An 18949-nucleotide genomic window follows, 5' to 3' on the forward strand; every position below is an offset into this window, starting at 1 on the left:
TTGACTGTGGATGGATGAGGTGATTTGAGTCCCTGACGTCCCCATGATGCTGGACGGTCCACCTAGAGTTACAAGAAAACTCTTCCTTCTCTAAGGTGGCTTTGGTCAGGATATTTGTAACACAGCAACAGACATCAGTCTAGGACATAGGCCCTAAGATCCTGTGCCTCTCCCAGGGGCCAGGGAGTGTGTATAAAGTCTGCTTTGAGGAAAAGCGGGCTCTAGAGGAGAGAACACAGTGTGCCAGAGCACGGCGTTTTGGTTAGCATGGGCTCCCCTGGAGAGTCCAGACCTTTATACCAAGAGGAGGAGACTCTATGGTGGGCAGAGGAGTGGTCAGGGGTGGCGCTCTAACAGGACAAAACCGTGAAAGGGTGGCAGCTGTGGCCCTGGGCAGAGGGACAGGAAGGCTGGGGGAGGGGCTAGGGCAGGAGAGGGGCTTTGGCGGCTGCTGTTGCAAGCATTCGCATACCACTCCAGGGAAAAGGCCTCACTGGTCTGTTTGCCAATCTCTCAAGCCACAGATGTGCTGTCCTTGGGCAGGGTATCATAATGCCATCCTAGCACCCTTTGGGACCTGAAAAGGTGTCTACAACCTCAAGCCTGTTTGCAAATTTGGGGCAACTTCTTTGAAGCGTCTTGCTTTCTCTACCTCTGAGCCAAAGAAAATTTTATGAGGTTCCAATTTTTCTTTCCAAAGAACAGGATGTCCCGAGGAAGCCTGCAGCCTGGCTGTGGACATGGGCCATTTCAGGAACCTAGGATGCCACATTTCCTGTTTGGGTGGTCCTAGGAACTGAACCCAGGGCCTTGCACATGCCCGGCAAAGGCTTCTTCCTCTGAGCCACATTCTCCGAGCCATTTCCATTGACTTTTCTTTGCTCTTTTTGTCTTTCAGGAAAGAGACATCAACTCTCTCTATGACGTCAGCAGGATGTATGTGGACCCAAGTGAAATCAACCCTTCCATGGTAGAGCACCATTCCCACCCATTAGACTGAGAGAGAGTCCCTGCCCCACCACTGGGCTCCATAGCAGTTATAGCAGGGAACGTTCTGGAACATCTGGCCGTAACTAAAATTTCTCTTGACACATGATGATGGGCAGCCTGCCATGTGGTTCTGTAGAGGTTAATAGAATCTCATTCACATGCAGCCGTGCCTTGCTAGAATCCCGAGTTTCCGTGAACCACCTTTGGGCCAAACAGCTTCTAATTAAAAATCGTCCATAATTTTTTTCCTGCTTACTGACTGAGCCTGAGGTGTTTATGAATTATGTCTGGTTCGCTGACCTCCTTGCAAGGCAAATGCTATCTCAGATTCCCACCCTGCCTCTGTCTCATAGATTCATGTAGGTAAAGGTAGATTTTGCTTTTTGCCCCCAGCTCCTCCTCGCTTTGGTTCTGTCTCAAATTTGGTGGGGCGGACCGGGCGGGGGAGAGAACTATAGCGAATTTTTTTTTTTTTGGTCTGGTACACGATTAGGGTACAGCTCTTGCTGGTGGGTTCTGTTGAGATCCAAGACTGCAGTTCCTTTTCTTTTTAAAAAAGAAATTCCCAATCCCTTGTGGATGGAGATCTAGAGTGAGAAATTAAGGCATCAGCAGGGATGTGCAGAGGTTAGCAACAGCTTCTCAGAGGGAAGGCTGCGCCATGGCGAGACACTGCTTGTCCAGCTGTGTAGGCTTTAGACATTTATCCAGCGCCCGCAGAGGAATGGCGATCTGGCCTCCATCTTCCTTACAGGGTGATAGACTCCGTCTATGCTGAAGGGCTTGTGTCTCTTTCCTTGTAAACATTGCTTCACAAATCGGGCTACTGTCTCAAAGGAGCTTCAGGCAGATGCTAGGGGAGAGCAGGGGCCGTAAGAATGATGTCGCAGTCCCCACTTCCCACCCTGAGCTGGAGATGGAACCCGAGGCCTCCTGGATGCTATCTAGGCTGGTGACTTATCACCCAGATACATTTCCAGTGGCACCACCTCCTCCCGACAAGACGGTCTAGATGAATTGTCCTGGCTGACCTGGGTATGTTCTCAGAACTAGAAGGATAACATGCAAGATAGCACGTGATAACATGTAAGGTGTGTTGAAGACAAGTGTCCAGCGTGGTTCTAAGCACTTAGCCTTAGTTAGGTCCTCATGCCAACTCCACAAAGTAGGTACTTTTTTGGTACCCGTTTTATAGATGAGGGAACTGAGGTTATTCAGTTATTACTGAGTGCACTACAGGCAGCTGGATTGGAAGCCAGCTCTCTTGGCCGTGTTCCAAAATGGCCATGCAGTGGCTAACTCATTTCTGTGTAGTCCGAGGTCCTTTCTTGCTGTCCCAGAAAAGCAGCCTCTCTCTAATGCCATTCAGTAGCACCTCTCTCCGCCACAACTGTGCCACCCTGTCACCATGAGCCCGGCTCTGGCCCTCACACCCAGAATGCCCAGGGGCAAGAGAGCAAGACTAGTCTGGCCAGTATCCAGGTGGAGTTCTCCATGACAGAGCTGCTAGAAGCTGCATGGCCGTCTATGGAATCTGGTAGAGGAGGGCAATAGCTCGAAGTCATTGACCTAGTTCTAGGCTCAGCTATTTGTTAGTTGCTTGGCCTTCGACAGGCTCTGCATCTCTCTGAGCCCCAGCTTTCTCATCTGTAAAAAGGGCACGATAGGAGCAGCTCCCTGTTGAGGTGGCTGTGATAATTAATGGAGCCAGTGGAGGGTAAACGGTTCAGGGTGACACTCCATCACTCCAGAATGGCAGATGCCTAGGAAATGCAGGGTGTAGCCTTTTTTTTTTTTTTAACCATCACATGAACTATTTCATTGAATTTTCTCTGGAATCCTGTGGAATATATAAAATTTTGATTGCCATTTGAGATGGGGAAATGGCGGCTTAGCGGGTTCCAGCTAGCACAGACTGGGATGGGCAGAGCAACAGTTCCAGCTTCCGGGGCTGATCAGCATCTAGTCTCCCGGAAGCAGTTTTCCTGAGTCCTGTCTCCTTTAGCAGGGAGGCGCTGAGGATCTAAATGGACTTGGCAGTTTTAGAGTGCTCCCCATTAGTGTATCCATGCTGTGTGGGCGTTCATTCTTTTCATGTGTTTACTAGTGTCAAGCAGCAGGCACCAAGAAATGTCCTTGGAAATGTTGCCCCACATAAATCCTGTTTTTCTTGCTGCCGATACTAAGCCCAGCTTTTGTTGTTTTGCTGGGGAAAGGGTGGGGGATGTTGAGACAGAGTCTCATTGTTTAGTTCAGGCAGGTCTTGAACTTGTGATCCTCCTGCCTCAGCCTCTCAGATACTGGAGCTACGGGTAGCACCACTACACCTAGTATCTCAGCTACTCTTGAGAACTGTCCATGCTGTGTAGATGGTTTATTGGGGGAACCATTTGCCTAAGGAGAAATAGTGATCAGGTTCCTAGCGTGTCTAAGAAATAGTGTATGATCTTCTAGGAGAGTCATTGAGTACAGTAGCTCTTTGGGGACTTCTGAGGTGGTGGTTGTGGCTTAATCTAAGAGGTTGTGTTGAGAAATTAGCAGTGTTGTACCTTGTCCATGGACCCTTTCTCCTTGTTGTTTGATTACTAGTCTCTCTCCCACTTCCTGGTAACTTTGCGTGACTTTGGTTCCTATGCAATACCAACTCTTGCCAGCAGATGGCTCTGTAACATTGGCCGCCAACATCTTCTGTTTCCTAATGAGACTATGATGGTACAGGTTCTGCTTCCCCGTGTCTACTCCTGTCTCCCAACTGCCCCTTTTCTTCCTGTTTCCCCCAAAGCCTCAGAGGACTGTGAAAGCGCTCTATGACTACAAAGCCAAGCGCAGCGATGAGTTGACCTTCTGCCGTGGTGCCCTTATCCACAACGTCTCCAAGGAGCCAGGGGGATGGTAAGTCTGCGTGGGGATGGGGATCTTGGAGGCTAACTTGGCTGGTCTTTTGTGGTGACTCTGAGGTTCTGGGCAGAGCTCTGAGCTCTCTTGTCTCACATTCAAGATTGCTTTGACCTGTTGTGCTGAGTCCCTGAGATGGTTTTTCTGTGCATGGGTCCTTTGGAAAAGTAGATAAAAAAAACACTGTTGCAGTGGCCAGTACGTCATATAATATATTGACCAGCGCATCATATAATACAGTGGCCAGCGCATCATATAATACAGTGGCCAGTGCATCATATAATACAGTTCATATCACCATAAACTCTCTGTATTGTTACAACTGCACCTTCTGTTTGTTGGGGTCTTTTTGTACGCCAGGCACTCTGCTAATTGCTACGTTGCCTAATCCAATCTTCCTGACAGTCCTGTGGAACGAAGACTGCTTTGGGTCCCAATTGGCCGACACAGCCATTGAGACTTCCCAAGGCAGTGTAGTTACTGTGCAGCGATTACACGGCCTGTATGTGATTTAAAAAGAAAAGAAACCTAAAATGTTTAAATGTATCTATGTGTGTCTATTTGTCCCTATGTGCACTACGCAGGTACTCAGTCCAGCCCAGAGCATCAAAACCCCTGCAAATGAAGTTACAGGTGGTTCAGAGCCACTGCGTGGGTGCTGGGAATTGAGCCTGGGTCCTCTACATGAGTGCCTAGATTCATCCCCCTGAGTTCCTCTCTCTGCTCGGAGCCCCGCCTCTTCCCTCCTGCCTAGTTATTGGCCATTCAGCTCTTTATGAAACACAGGTGCCTTAGACAGGTAAAACAAAGCATAGGCACATCTTCAGGCAGTGTAGACAAATACCCTGCAGCAAGACCCTCTTTAATTCCAAACCAGTTCATACCTGGCTCCCGACATCAAAGACAGATCAGCGGGTGAGGAGCTTCCTCCCTAGGTCTCTCTGTTGATGCCTCTGTCCCCACAGAACCAGCTTGTGCACAGTGGTGCCCTCTGACCTCCTGTCCCCGTGCAGGAGCTTGGCAGCACCCAAGACTCTCCCCTCTGGGTTAAACAGTCAGAAATCAGACTCTCAACTCAAGGCGATCCTCCACAATTCTTTTGCCCCTGGATCTGGGGAATCCCCAGGCACAGTTGGCGCCCAGGGGAGGGAGTATGGGTAAACCTTGGTGAGGACTCCCGAGTCACATTGTCCTTCAGCATGTGGGAGGCTTTGTCATGCCCCATGCCTTCCCTCAGCTCCGATGTGAACTTTCCTAAAACTCCAAAGCTTTTGTCTGGGATAAATTAAAAGGCAGCATAAATTCATCTGCCAAGGGGCTGTGGGTAAATGCCAGCTGCCACTTGTTTCCTTCTTGAATGGCAAGAGGGCCACCTAGTTGTCTGTATCAGATCAATTGGGGGTTGATCAATCAAACCAATTGGGGGGAACAAATAATTTTTGTTCAGGCAGAGACATTTTTGAGAGTGAAAGTAGCGTGGATATTAAAAATTACATGTGGATAACAGTTATAAAGTTCTTGGTCCTAGAATCCAGGCAGCCCAAGCTGAAGATGGTCTGCAGAAAGGAAATAATGGGGGTGCAGAAAGGGCCAGCACTTGGCAGTCACAGTGTGGATGGTGCCACATGGCCTTGCTTTGCTTGTTCAGGCTGGAGAGGTTAATTAAGTGGTTCCTGCTACTGCAGGGTATGGATCTTGTTTCCGTGTGGAAGATCTCAGACAATGGGGAAGGCAGAGATGTTATGTTAGGTTAATGTGTGTCTGCTGGGACAGTGGCTGGCCCAGGGTCCAGAGATGCACAGAGGGGCAGTGGCAAAGGGTCCCTTTTGAAATGGATTTGCTGCAAGCTGCTGGGGTCCCGAAAGCAGCCAGTCCCAAGCAGGGATGGTGCACGAGACCACTCGGCAGGAAGGTGGCTGGTCCCCAGCCAGCCATGTGGGCAGTTGGCTGGTCCCCCAGCGAGCCATGCTGTAGATCCCTCAGTAGCTTGCGGCCATGTGGGCAGCAGGCGGGCAAGAGGCAGACAGATAGGCGCACCATGCAGACTGAAGTTAGACATTTATTAGGTGGGTTATGGAGGGGAAGGGAGGAGGGGAGGGGAGGAGAGTAGAGAGAGAGAGAGAGAGAGAGAGAGAGAGAGGATGAGAAGGAGAGAGACAGGGAAGAGGAGAAGTGGGGAGAGAGGCAGAAGCTGCCTCTTCGAGGGGAGAGGACCAGGACCAGAAGCTGAAGATCAGCCTGCCTCAGTGGAAGGGGGAGGGAGTGGGCGTGGCTTGTCTCTTAAAGAGACAGAACAGTCATTACACCTAGAGGAGATACTGCTGAGTCCTAGGTAGTTAGCAGGCTTGGTTGTCAGGTTAGTAGCCTCTTATCGGGCCCAGTAGCTGAGACTTCTGAAGTACATGTCAGGTTTGGGTTGCAGACAGTCCCTGGGCTCAGACCCAGTGGGGCTGTGATGCCAGGCTATGGAGGCCGGACTTTGGATGGAGAACTGTTATGTGGTGTGGCTAGAAGTGCTTTTGATAAGAGCCTCTGGCTGCAGAAAGCAGCCCAGTGGGTGGCTTGTTTGAAAGGAGGCCCTACTCTCAGGAATGGACTGGGCTGGGAGCATGGGGGTACCCAGTGTGGTAAGGTCACAGCACATCCACAGATGGATCACATCCCGTGCCGCTGGCACTGTGAGGAGGGTGTGGGTGTGCCTACCTAGCTGAGTGATAATAAGAACACTGTTTATCTTGCTGGGCATGGGTCCCAGGGCCAGCCTAATGCTGAGCGCCACCCCCAGCTTCTCATTGGCAGATTCTGGGTAAGTGTCTGTTTAATACTGAACTGTTGAGCTGAGCCTAAGAACGAACATTGTCATATCGCTGTTGTGTGCTGGACGCTGTTCAAAGCATTTGGCATACAGAGACCTAGACAGTTCTAATAAAATCCAAGTGGCTCCAGCATTGTCCCATTTTACAGATAAGGAGCCTGCAATACAGAGCACTGGTGTAGTCACCGAAGAAACTGGGATTTCTTTTTTTAAAAGTATTTATTTTCATTACTTTTTACATATGAGTAAATATATGCCTCTCTGTGTATGTGCCTGAGAGTGCAGTGCCCATGGAGGCCAGAAGAGGGCAGAAGAGCCCATGGAGCTGGAGTTACAGTTACCTGCTATGGATGCTGAGTCATCTCTCCAGCCCCAAGCAACAAAGGTTTAATTGCAGGCCATTTGGCCCCAGAACTTCCTCACAACCTTCCCACAAATGGGGCCGGTGATCTCTGGAAGGGCCTTGGCCCCTGTTAAATCTCTGAAAGCTTCACATAGTGTTGCCAATACCAGAGTCCAGTCAGGAGTTTTCAGTCATCCGACCATAAGTGTTTTTAAAAGGCACAGACTCCCTTGGACATGCTGTTGTCACACACAGATCATGACAGCCCTCTCCAGTCACATGGCCACTCCAGAGGTGAGTCGGCTAAGTCCTTGGTGTCCGTGCTTCTCCACAGGTGGAAAGGGGACTACGGGACCCGGATCCAGCAGTACTTCCCATCCAACTACGTTGAGGATATCTCAGCAGGTGATGCTGAGGAGATGGAGAAGCAGGTATGTCTCTATCATCTATTGCCGAGGCCTCTGGAGGAGTCCCCGGAGCTATCTCGGTGTGGGGGTGTCTCTGCAGAGTTTGGCAGTGGAGCAGGCAGAGTGATGCAGACTTTGGGACTGGCCCCAAGTTGTCGTGGGTGGAAGTCTCCGTGACGAGCCGGTTGTGTTTTAATCAGGCGGTCCTGGGCTGAAAAGCACAGGAGAATTCCCATGGGAGTGGAAATAGCCAGACAGGGAATTTGTCCTCTGCTCAAAGCGATGTGCAAATGAAACACGTTCGGTTTAGGAAGCCAGACATGCAGAACGTGCTTGGCATGAGGAAAAAACCGTGCCTTGCTGGAAGGTGAGATAGGGCCTTCTGGTGAATTTGTAAGCCAGGCTTCGGTACCTAGCCAGCTGTGATCAGGATGCTCTCAGTAGAAGGAGGTGACCCCTTGACTCCACCAGCCTGCCACATCTGTATGTGACGTGGACATACAATCTTTTGGAGCCCATAGTGTTTATTCCCTAAGGGTGGCAAGGCAATCGGGAAGGGCTTCCTGGAGGAGGGGACATTGGAGCTTTCAAAGTGAAGCTGGGGTTCATTCCCAAGCGGTGGGCATAGGGAGGCACAACCTAAACCAGAATGTGGTGATGGGAAACCAGTTGTATTCAGGATGCCTGGACTGGGACAGGGACAGGACCCCTCCCTGCCTCTCTGTGTCATCATGAGGTTGGCGGAGGATGCTGGAATAGTATAGCAGTGGCAGCAGCATTTCCATCTTAGCTGGACCTCAGGATGTTTCCAGGGTGCCACAGGGAGTTGGCCAAGGCTTGGAGAGCCTCGGAAACCAGATGGCGGACTCCAGCTGTTGTTTTCCAGAGGACACGGGGAGCCACAGAAGGCTCTTGAGCTGGAGGAGCAGCAGGCCAAATGGTCTCGTATCAGATAAGGGCTCCGCCATGGGGTTTGAAATTTGTCCGAGAATTCACAAGGTGTGTTTCTGTGGATCGGAAAATGTGGCGCAGGGACTGTGGGTGCCTCTGCGCTGCTGGGTCCCCGTCCTCTGTGCTGTGGTATTAGTGCCCTCCCTGCGGACGCTGTAATGAATATGCATTTTCAGCAACGCCACAAGTCATGGTGGTGCTAAATGGCCCGCTCTGGAAACCGGTTGTCATTTTATTATTCTGTTTATGACTACTGAGAATTGGGTTTTGTTTCTTCACAGATTATTGAAGACAATCCCCTTGGGTCTCTCTGCAGAGGCATATTGGACCTTAATACCTACAATGTTGGTATGTACATGTTTTCTTAGTCCGATGCCATTCCAGATCCACCCACGGCACCCTGCCAAGCCTGACTTCAGGACTAGCCCAAGCAGGGAGGTGGCTGGTACCAGTCCTGTGCCTCCAAACTTAGGTGGCATGGTGCCTAAAGTCGAATGCATGGGAACCGATGGGGCCCTGAGCCCGCTGCTCCCATCTGCTCACACAGGCCCGTCTGGCCCCTAAGAGCACCGGTGACTCAGCTGTTGTCACCCTGTTAGCATCTGCCTGTGTCTGCGTGCTTTTCAGACAGCTCAGCTGTTTGTTGGTCAGGCTGTGGTGGATCATGGGGTTGGAAGTCTTGGTTTCTAAGCTCCTAAGGCTGAGTGCCTGTCTCTTTTCTCTGAACCTGCCAGAAGCCTGTTCTGCCCTCAGTGTGTGTGCCGCCAGGGATATAACAGTGTGGTCTGTGGAGAGAGAAGCCATGGTTTGCACGCGGCAGCTCCCCGTGTTCAGGGCCTGCGCACATATAAGTGGGTGCATTGCAGCTTCCAAGGCTGTAGCTGCAAGTGCACAAGGAAGATGGTCCAGGCATAAGGGCCAAGCTCCTTTCTCAGCTGAGCTCCGAGTTTCCACTGCCCACTGATTCTTGAACTGGATCTCCTTTTTCTTGGGGAGGCCCAAGCATGGTCCCCTCAGATTTCCGTGATAGCAGTCCTGAGATCCCCTTCCCAGTACGGCCAACACTTTATGTCTGCCTTTATTTTCTTCTCCCTTTTCCCATCCTATGACTCTGGCAGGGAAGGTGGAGGGGTTTTGCTCCAGATGAGAAAATGGGTAAGTCCCTGGCTACTTCCCAGATTCGCCGGGACTCTGTTCTCACCTTTGTAGCTGATGCCCCGTGTTGCCTCCTTCCCTGTATTGTCCTGTTAGAAGACACGACACTGTCACTCGGCAGTAGGGGCTTGTTATCAGGCTGGATCTGCCTTTTAGCTCTGCCAGTGTGACTTCCCAAATGTTGCTGTCTCTTGTGCCTCAGTTTCTCGAGCTCTCTGTAAGATGAGTGTAGCAGGTCTCGTGTCCCCGGGTCCCCCTGAGGTTTGCTAAAGGCTGGAAAACACACAGTGTAGTCATCTGCTGGGGATGTCACCTCGGAAAGTGCAGCCACCAATGCTGAGCAGATCAGGGTAACAGTAAAGTTCCTCACTAAAGTTACCTTCTTTACTTGTCGCCTGCCAGACACCATGATATGCACCACCTAGTGGTCACATGGTTCCCAACCTTCCTCCATCCTCCCATGGCTGCCTCTCTGTCTGGGTCTCCACTCTTCCCCGCTCCCTTCTCTTCTAGGGATGTTATTCCTTGGATTTAAGATTTATCCTAGGTACAGCACATTTTACCTTGAGATAGTTGGTACATCAGCAAAGAATTCCATTTCTGAATAAGTTTACATTTATAGGAACGGAGGTCTGACATATCTTTTTGGAGGTCACAACTCAGCCCAATGCTCACCTTTAGCACTAACACATACAAAAGGTTCAGATACTGCCTGCTGGGAGTCAGGGATCCCCATCAGCCTGGACTGTGATGGTAGCCGTGGCAGTTCTGGTGAGGTCTCTAGAGAAGAGGTCTCTGTGGTCAGCTATTGGGCCCATCAGGACTTTCCTTACCCTCTCTCTACAGTGAAAATCCCCCAGGGTAAGAACCAGAAGGCATTTGTCTTCATCCTGGAACCTAAGAAGCAGGGGGACCCTCCTGTGGAGTTTGCGACTGATCGCGTGGAGGAGCTGTTTGAGTGGTTTCAGAGCATCCGGGAGATCACGTGGAAGATTGACACCAAGGTGAGTCTAAGCACGCTGGGCAACAGGGTGCCTGCCCATCCCAGCCTATGCTGCTCTGCCGAGGCCAGGCATAGGTTCAGAGGCCATTGTTATATTTCAGAGGGACCCTGGATTCTAAACTCCGGTGTTGGCTACAGGAGGCACTTAGTGGCACCATCTCTAATCGAGGGGCCAATGATGACAGAGTTCTGACTTGGGACAGGCAGGGTAAAAGTGGGAACTTAGGGTTAGGCCAGCAGCTTACAAATCTGGTCTTGACATTGGCTGTGTAGTTCAGAGTTGGGGGTAATTCTGTCTCTTGGGATGTATGGACTAACCTAGACAATATCCCTAAAGCACTCAGCGTGGGAGGCTGGAAGCCAGTGACCTCCCAGACGCTGACGCCCTTCTGAAAAACATTCTCTCAGGAGGCTGCTAGAGTCTGGAGCTGTGTGAGAAGATAGCTCTGTGTAGGAGCCTGACGGCATTGTACAATGGTACAGTGGGTGTGTGGAGGGGGCTCCTCCTTCCCCTAGTCCGTGTGCTGGGCTCTGGTCCAGAGGAGACTGTCTTCTGCATTGAGCTGGGCTACGCGAGTCCCATGTATGGGTGTGGAAGCCAGAGGAGGGTGTTGGATGCCGTCCTCTATTTCTCCTTCACGTAGTCCTTTGAGGCAGGCTTTCTCCCTCAACCTGGAACTTAGCTTTTTTTTTTTGGGGGGGGGGAAAGACTGGCAACAGAAAACCCTAGCAATCCTCCTGCCTCTTCCCCACCACAGTGTTGAGGTTGCAGCTATGAAAGGCCACACCTGGCTTTTTAGGTGGGTGCTGGGATCTGAACTCAGGTTGATAAGGGTTGCACAGTGAGCTGTGCTAACCACTGAGCAATCTCTCCAGCCCATACCTATGTTCTTTTGAGAGCATCGGCGGGGCTGTTCTAGACTACAATGTTCCCTGGATGGGAACAGCACGGTGGAGAATCTTCAGAGGATAGAGGGAGGGGATTTGTCCTCAGGACAGGAAAACACCCATCCCTGGGTGTTTAGGGGGTGTTTAGAGAGCTGCCTGGGTGAGTCAGGAGTACAGCATGGTACAGGTGCTGGCTCAGCGCTGTCTTGGTGTCTGTTTCCACAGGAGAACAACATGAAGTACTGGGAGAGGAACCAGTCCATCGCCATCGAACTCTCTGACTTGGTTGTCTACTGCAAGCCAACCAGCAAAACCAAGGACCATTTGGGTAAGTCTCCCGAGACCCAGCGGGGGTGAGGTGAGCTGGCGTTTGCTGTGAGGTTGGTGCTGTTGGTACAATGAGGCGAGCATGTGCTTTGCTTCCTAACGGATCCAGACGGAGGCCCTTCTGGTATTCCCCACAGCCAGGACATTGGCAGTTCTACACAAAACAAATTATAATCTGCTCAGAAGGAAAGTTTGCGGGACATTCAGGTCTCTTTTGATTGCCTGAGACTCTCTTTGTTGTGCCAGACGTTGCTAAGGGCAAGTGGTACCAGCTACGATGTGATTGTCACTGCCCTTAGTATCTTGTGTGTGTGTGTTCATAACATTTTTGAGCAAACATCACAACCAAGCCAATTTATTTGGACTTAGGGATCTAGGTTCTAGAGGAATAAGAAAGAGGAAGAGAGGGGGGGCAGGAGAGAGAGAACCAGGAAAGGCATGAGGCTTCAAAACCTCAAATTGTCCCCCAGTGATGTACCTCCTCCAGCAAGACCACACTTGTAACATGAGGGCCTGCTTGTAGGGGTTTCTGTCCTGCCACCAGGTCCCACAGCCTTTTTGCCCCAAAGAAAACCACACAGGGGTCTACATAAGTTATAAACCGATTGGCTTATTAGCTCAGGCTTCTTATTAACTCTTATAACTTATATTAGCCCATTATTCTTATCTATGTTAGCCACATGGCTCGGTACGTTTTTCAGCGGGGCAGGTCACATCTTCCTTCTCCGGTGTCTGGGCAGGACTGCAGAAAGAGCTTCCCTTTTCCTAGAACACGCCTGTTCTCATTGCCCCACCTCTACTTCCTGTCTGGTTGTCCCGCCTATACTTCCTGCCTGGCTACTGGCCAATCAGTGTTTATTTAAAACATAATTGACAGAATACAGAATTGCCCCGCACCACACACTTCCTAAACCTCCCCTAACAGTGCCACCAACTGGGGACTAAGTGTTCAAATACACAGGGGTCATTCTCATTTATGTCCCCTAGTCTCATTCCCATTGCTGTGATACAATACCTGGTCATGTCACACTCGCGATGAGCCTAGAGAGAGAATAAGCTAATCCATGCCTAGTACGTAGCTAGCGTCCTCGGTGCTCACACAGTCCAGAGCCCCAAGCCAGGGAACGGTGCTGCCCACTTTCAGGTTGGGGCTACCCACATCAGATACGGCAGTCAAGACCACCCCCATAGGTGTGCCAACAGGCTGACCTGATCTAGACAGTCCCTTGCTGAGATTCTCTGCCCAGGTCATTCCAGTTTGTGTCAGACTGACAATTAAAATGACCCATCATGGTAGGTGTCTGTGTGTGTGTGCAGATGTAGTTGTGTGTTTGGAGACCAGAGGCCAACCTTGGCTGTTGTTCCTCATATGTCCATCTTGTTTCCTTTCTTTCTTCCTTCCTTCCTTTCTTCCTTCCTTCCTTCCTTCCTTCCTTCCTTCCTTCCTTCCTTCCTTCCTTCTTCCCCCCCCTCCCTCCCTCCCTCCCTTCCTCCCTCCCTCCCTCTCTCCTTCTCCTGCTTTCTTTCTTTTTTTGAGATGGTCTCTGCCACTGGGCTTGGAATCAGCAAGCTGGTAGACTGGCTGGCCAGCAAGCTCTGCAGATCTGCCTTCTGCAAGCCCCACATACTGGGATTGCAAGTACACACTGCCGTGCCCGGCCTTTCCCCATAACTTTTGGGCTCAAACTCAAGACCTGTTCCTATACTTGGCACTTTACTGAGGGGCAATGTTCCTATCCCCACAACATCTTTTCAAGAGAGTACTGGTTTCCTTTTGTTACCTGGGTCTCTGCCATTGCGCCCAGAAGCAAGGATGACCTTCTCCTCTGTCTTGGTCAATGTTCTGCTACTGTGAAGAGACACCATGGCCGTGACAACTCTTCTTTTTTTTTTTTTTTAAGATTTATTTATTTATTATGTATACAACATTCTGCCTCCATGTATGCCCTCATGCCAGAAGAGGGCACCAGATATCATTACAGATGGTTGTGAGCCACCATGTGGTCACTGGAAATTGACCTCAGAACCTCTGGAAGAGCAGCCAGTGCTCTTAACCACTGAGCCATATCTCCAGCCCCCCGTTTTCTTATAAAGAAAACATTTAACTAGGGCTGACTTACAAATTCAGAGGCTGAGACCATTTTTATCATGGTGGAAGCATGGTAGCGTGCAGGCAGACATGGTGCTGGAGAGGTAGCTGAGGATTCTGTGTCTGGATCCTTAGGCAGCAGGAAGAGAGAGAGCCCTTGAAACTCAAAGCCCATTCCAGGTGACAAGATTCCTCCGACAAGGCCACACCTACTCCATTGAGGCCACACCCCCAAATAATGCCTCCCTTCTGGTGACCAAGCATTCAGATCTATGGGCCTATGGGGGCCATTCTTATTTAAACCACCACCTTTTCTCTGCAGAAAACCCAGACTTCCGAGAAATCCGCTCCTTCGTGGAGACAAAGGCAGACAGCATTGTCCGGCAGAAGCCCATCGATCTATTGCGGTACAATCAGAAGGGCCTCACGCGTGTCTACCCGAAGGGACAGAGAGTTGACTCTTCAAACTACGACCCCTTCCGCCTGTGGCTGTGTGGCTCCCAGATGGTGGCACTCAATTTCCAGACGGCAGGTAAGGGACTACGGTAGCCAGCCTGTCCAGGCCAGGCAGTGACCCCATCACAGCTGGTAAAGTCAGCTGGCGGCTGGTGAATGTGGTGTTTCTGAACAAGTGGTTGGACTGGCCCAGCAAAGCTGAACTTGAAGGTGGGTCGTGTACAGTGCCTGAGCTGAGTGGATACCTGATTGAAGACGGCTTGGTGCTCATGAGTGACAGAAGCGTTATCATTGTGGCTTAGGAAGAAAACACAATAACTTCTTTAACTAGTAAGTGTAGCAGTGGCTTGCACCCTGAGGCTTGGCTGAACCCAGGTGTTCTACGGCTGCCTTAACCCTCCTCTTTGTGTGGTGTTTTCTTTCTGAGGGCTTCAGGCTCTCTCTCTCTCTCTCTCTCTCTCTCTCTCTCTCTCTCTCTCTCAACTTCCATAGTAGGGAAAACCCCCATGCACACAAATTCTTGGACTCCACTCTTTGCATCCTGTGGATTTTCTTATAGCTTCTTGGATTCCACAGAAGGGAGCTGAAGTTCATTTAACAGCTGGCCCAACCCAGCTCTAGGCATCTGTAGGTCAGGTTCCATCCCTGTCTACCATAGATGCCCCTGCCTCCTGGGTCTTCCCATGAACCTTGTTCCAGGTCTTAGTGCCCAGCTGCGGGCAGACATCCTTTACTCACGGGGCGGTTCCCAAGAAGCTCTCACTTAGATGAACTGCCCTGAGAGGGTCCACTGAGCGCCTGCCTCCTGGTGCTTGTCCAAGTTCCTCCTCTAGACTAGGTGGAAGCATGGGCACTGCCCTCTGGTGTGATTTCACCAGAAACTCTTCTGATCTTTGCCCATCGGCTGAAAACAAATGTTAAATTGTACTTAGAGTCAAGGTGTTGAGTAACATTAGCCTTTTCCCCCCTCACCAACTCAAGGGATGTTTGCCTTGGTTTTCCTGCAACGCAGTGGGTCCTCTTGCCCAACGCATCCCACCAAGCTGGCTTCTTTTTTTTTTTTTTTAAAGATTTATTTATTTATTATGAATACAGTGTTCTGTCTGTCTGTATGTTTGCTGGCCCAAAGAGGGTACCAGATCTTATTGTAGATGGTTGTGAGCCACCATGTGGTTGCTGGGAATTGAACTCAGGACCTCAGTAAGAGCAATCAGTGCTCTTAACCTCTGAGCCATCTCTCCAGCCCCCAAGCTGGCTTCTTATATGCCTTTGAATATCTGCCTGTTATTTGAACTGAGACGACTGACCATTAAAACACATTTATTATTGCGTGTGTATGTGTGGACGTGTATGCCATGACAGACATATGACAGTCAGAGGACATCTCTCCTTCCATTTTTATGTGGGTTCTGGGGACCTCACCCAGGTCATCAGGCCACCTTGGATTCTAATGATTTACCTGTCAGTGTTTTCTAAGTGCTGGGGTTGGAACTTGGGGCTTGCGTGTGCCAAGCAGGTGTTCGACACCCCTTTGTAGTAGATTCTAATTTAGTAAAGTTTAGAAGATTTTTTTTTTTCTGATGCGGGGTTGTTTTTAAATGCTGTCCATGTTTTCTTGGAGTCAGTGTTCTTTTCAAACAGTTGAAATCATCATGGGAAGGCCATGTAACCCGTGCTCACGAGCGCCTGGAAGCTGGTGTTCCCTGGCTGCCCCGTAACATCCCTGCTCTCTCCTCTCAGACAGGTACATGCAGATGAACCATGCGCTGTTCTCACTCAATGGGCGGACAGGCTATGTCCTGCAGCCTGAGAGCATGCGGTCTGAGAAGTATGACCCGATGCCACCCGAGTCCCAGAGGAAGATCCTGATGACGCTCACTGTCAAGGTAGAGTGCACAACGGGGCGGGTCTCCTTGGACAATACTGACACTATCAGCTCTGTTAAGCCATTGCCATCTCGACAGCACTTCAGGCTCATGTGGTTCACCAGGATCATTCTGGAGTGACCCCTTTTAAACCCTTCCAGTCACTTGCCCTTGTCTGGGTGTGAGATGTCCATTTGTAGTACCTGTGAGGTCAGCCTCTGGCCAAGAGGGGTGTTCATCTCCCGTTTGCCTTGGACTTGGAGAGGCCAGAGCTTTCTTAAGTTAGTCCAGTCCTTAGCATTTGGGGAAGATATGAGAGAGAGTTTGGAAGACCCAGGAAATTTAGGTGAGATGGGCTGGGGATGTAGCTTTGTTTTTAGGAGTGCTTGTCCAACATGCATGAAGCTCTGGGAGCACCAGGGAAACAGAGGCAGGAGGATTGTCATGAAGGTGAGGTGAGGCCAGCCTTGTCTACATAACAGGTTTGAAGCTAGCTCGGGATAAATGAGACCTCATTTTAGAAATGCAAAAAGCAAAGGCTTTGTAAGAACCTTTACATAAGGTTCTTTGTAAGAACCCTTAAATAAGGGTTCGTTATAAACAGAGCACCACACTTTTCTCGTCTGGGAAATGCATTGTCAAGGTAGCCACATACCTGTGCTCAGGCGAGTCTTTCTGACTGAGTCACATGGCTTCGGCTCTGGTCAAGGTCTGGGAGGCTACTGCCCCTCCCTGTCATCAGGCGATGGTGAGTGGATCAGTATCCAAGCTTCTGGGTGCCATAGTGACTTCTCCACGGGATAAGGCTAGCTGTGAACTTGTGCAGTCTGACTCTAGAATCCTAAAAGAATCCACAAAGCACTGCTGTGTGGATCCAGGAGAGTTCCAGTCCTTGCCTTCCGTGTCCTAGGTCCTTGGTGCACGCCACCTCCCCAAACTCGGGCGGAGTATCGCCTGTCCCTTTGTGGAGGTGGAAATCTGCGGGGCCGAGTACGACAGCAACAAGTTCAAGACGACGGTTGTGAGTAAGTAACTGGCCCTTTCTGTTTGTGCGGGTGTGCCCAGGTACTTGCGGAGGTCAGAGGTCAACAATCAGATGACTTCCTCAGACATTCTCCGTCTTGGTTTCCGAGGCAGGATCTCTCTGTGAACCTGGAGCTCGTCAATTCAGCCACATTGGCTGGCCGGTAGGCTCCAGGGGTCTGCCTGTGTCTCCCCCAGCACTGGTTTACAGACATGTGCTTGGCTCGGACACAAACGCTGGGCTCTGAACTTGGGTCATCCTGCTTACAGCAGGCACCGGGCTGAAGCATCTCTCCAGCCCCGCTAGTCCTTCCGCTTGAAGGTTAAGGGAGGAGACTCCTAAGTGGGTTACTGTTCCATGGGGATTTTATGATGTACTTTTGCTGTTGTGCACCCCCCCCCCCCAATCCCTGCTTCAACCTCTCATTGAGGAATCAGAGCCACCTGCCTAACTGCTAGACACCCTCAGGGAACAGCTCAGGTACACAGCAATTAAACTGGCCTTTGATAGGGTGGCAGGTTTGCTGTGAGTCTTGCCTTATAAGGCTGGTCATCCATGAGAATGCCCAACACTTCTGAGACCCCCTAGCTCACTTTCTTCTTTAGGCCAAGGGGTGAGGCTCACCTCCTCTCTGGGTGCCCTCCCCACACTGAATTCTGTTCTACACCTGCCCCGCTTCCCTTCCCTTCTCCTATCCCACAAAGTGAATTGGGTGAAGTGGCAGTGTGTTTCTCTGCTCACAGAAGGCTGGCCTGCAGCTGGATTACTTGTTGGGAAGGAAATAACAAATACAACCCTTCAGGGCTTCTTACACCAGGGTGTGGATGCGAATTGATTTACCAGACTGTGGAGGGATTTGAAGCTGAGGCTGCAGAGGCTGGCTTACCCTGAGGAGGCAGGGCATGTGAATTGGTAACAAGTTTTGGTCTTTTCCAGACGACAACGGCCTCAGCCCTGTCTGGGCTCCAACACAGGAGAAGGTGACCTTTGAAATTTATGATCCAAACCTTGCGTTCCTCCGCTTTGTGGTCTATGAGGAGGACATGTTCAGTGACCCCAACTTCCTGGCTCATGCCACATACCCTATTAAAGGGATCAAGTCAGGTAAGGAGCATTAGCAAGGATGTTCCATGTGGGGGAGCCAAGTTCTTTGGTCTGTGCTGCAGGCTGTCCAAAGAACACGCCAGCGTCTTTCCCGGCTCAGGTTAAGCCACAACAAAACCAGTCAGGCGGGCAGTAAGCACAAGGGTGGGGAGAACGTGGAGAAAGGCTGAGTCCTGTAGTTATCAGTGAGCAAAGCATCAGCTACTCCATCTTCAACCGGGTACTGTTTGATTTCATTGTGAGATGCCTTGGGCAGTTTGTCTTCATTAGCAGGTGAAGAAATACGTTCTTCCACAAGCCATGCGTGTCGCTGGCCAGCATCCTAAGGATGAGGCCCCGAGCAAACACAGGGCCCAGCTCTCTTAAGCATTCTGAATTTATCGTATTCTACTAGACTTGGAGGTTGACCTAATTCTTGGATTTATTTTTATGCCAAACACAATACAAAACCCCCTCCTGCCCTACGAAGGCCCAGTCAAAGCAAGTCACATAAAAAAAAAAAAAAACCAAAAACCAAAAAACCCATATATCTGGGCATCTCTCAGCCCGTATCAGAGAAGCCTACTTTTGAGGTAGATGGTTATAAATGCAGAGAATAAGAGACCGTGGGGTGCTTGGTTCTGTAACATCTATGTCA

At 50.4% G+C, this 18949-nt stretch overlaps 1 protein-coding gene across 1 annotated transcript in view; it reads left to right on the plus strand.

The window, feature by feature from the left end:
• Plcg2 (phospholipase C gamma 2) overlaps positions 1-18949 on the plus strand; it is a 133623-nt gene that overhangs the window by 97330 nt on the left and 17344 nt on the right. The window contains exons 21-30 of the mRNA XM_087900458.1: positions 899-970; positions 3773-3882; positions 7378-7474; positions 8683-8749; positions 10403-10560; positions 11673-11775; positions 14186-14395; positions 16060-16205; positions 17095-17209; positions 18145-18312. Coding sequence (XP_087756584.1) covers positions 899-970; positions 3773-3882; positions 7378-7474; positions 8683-8749; positions 10403-10560; positions 11673-11775; positions 14186-14395; positions 16060-16205; positions 17095-17209; positions 18145-18312 — 1246 coding nt within the window. The remainder of the gene's footprint in view (positions 1-898; positions 971-3772; positions 3883-7377; positions 7475-8682; positions 8750-10402; positions 10561-11672; positions 11776-14185; positions 14396-16059; positions 16206-17094; positions 17210-18144; positions 18313-18949) is intronic.

The sequence above is a fragment of the Myodes glareolus genome, chromosome 22, assembly GCF_982192425.1.
Source record: "Myodes glareolus chromosome 22, mMyoGla1.1, whole genome shotgun sequence".
NCBI classification, from domain to species: domain Eukaryota; kingdom Metazoa; phylum Chordata; class Mammalia; order Rodentia; family Cricetidae; genus Myodes; species Myodes glareolus.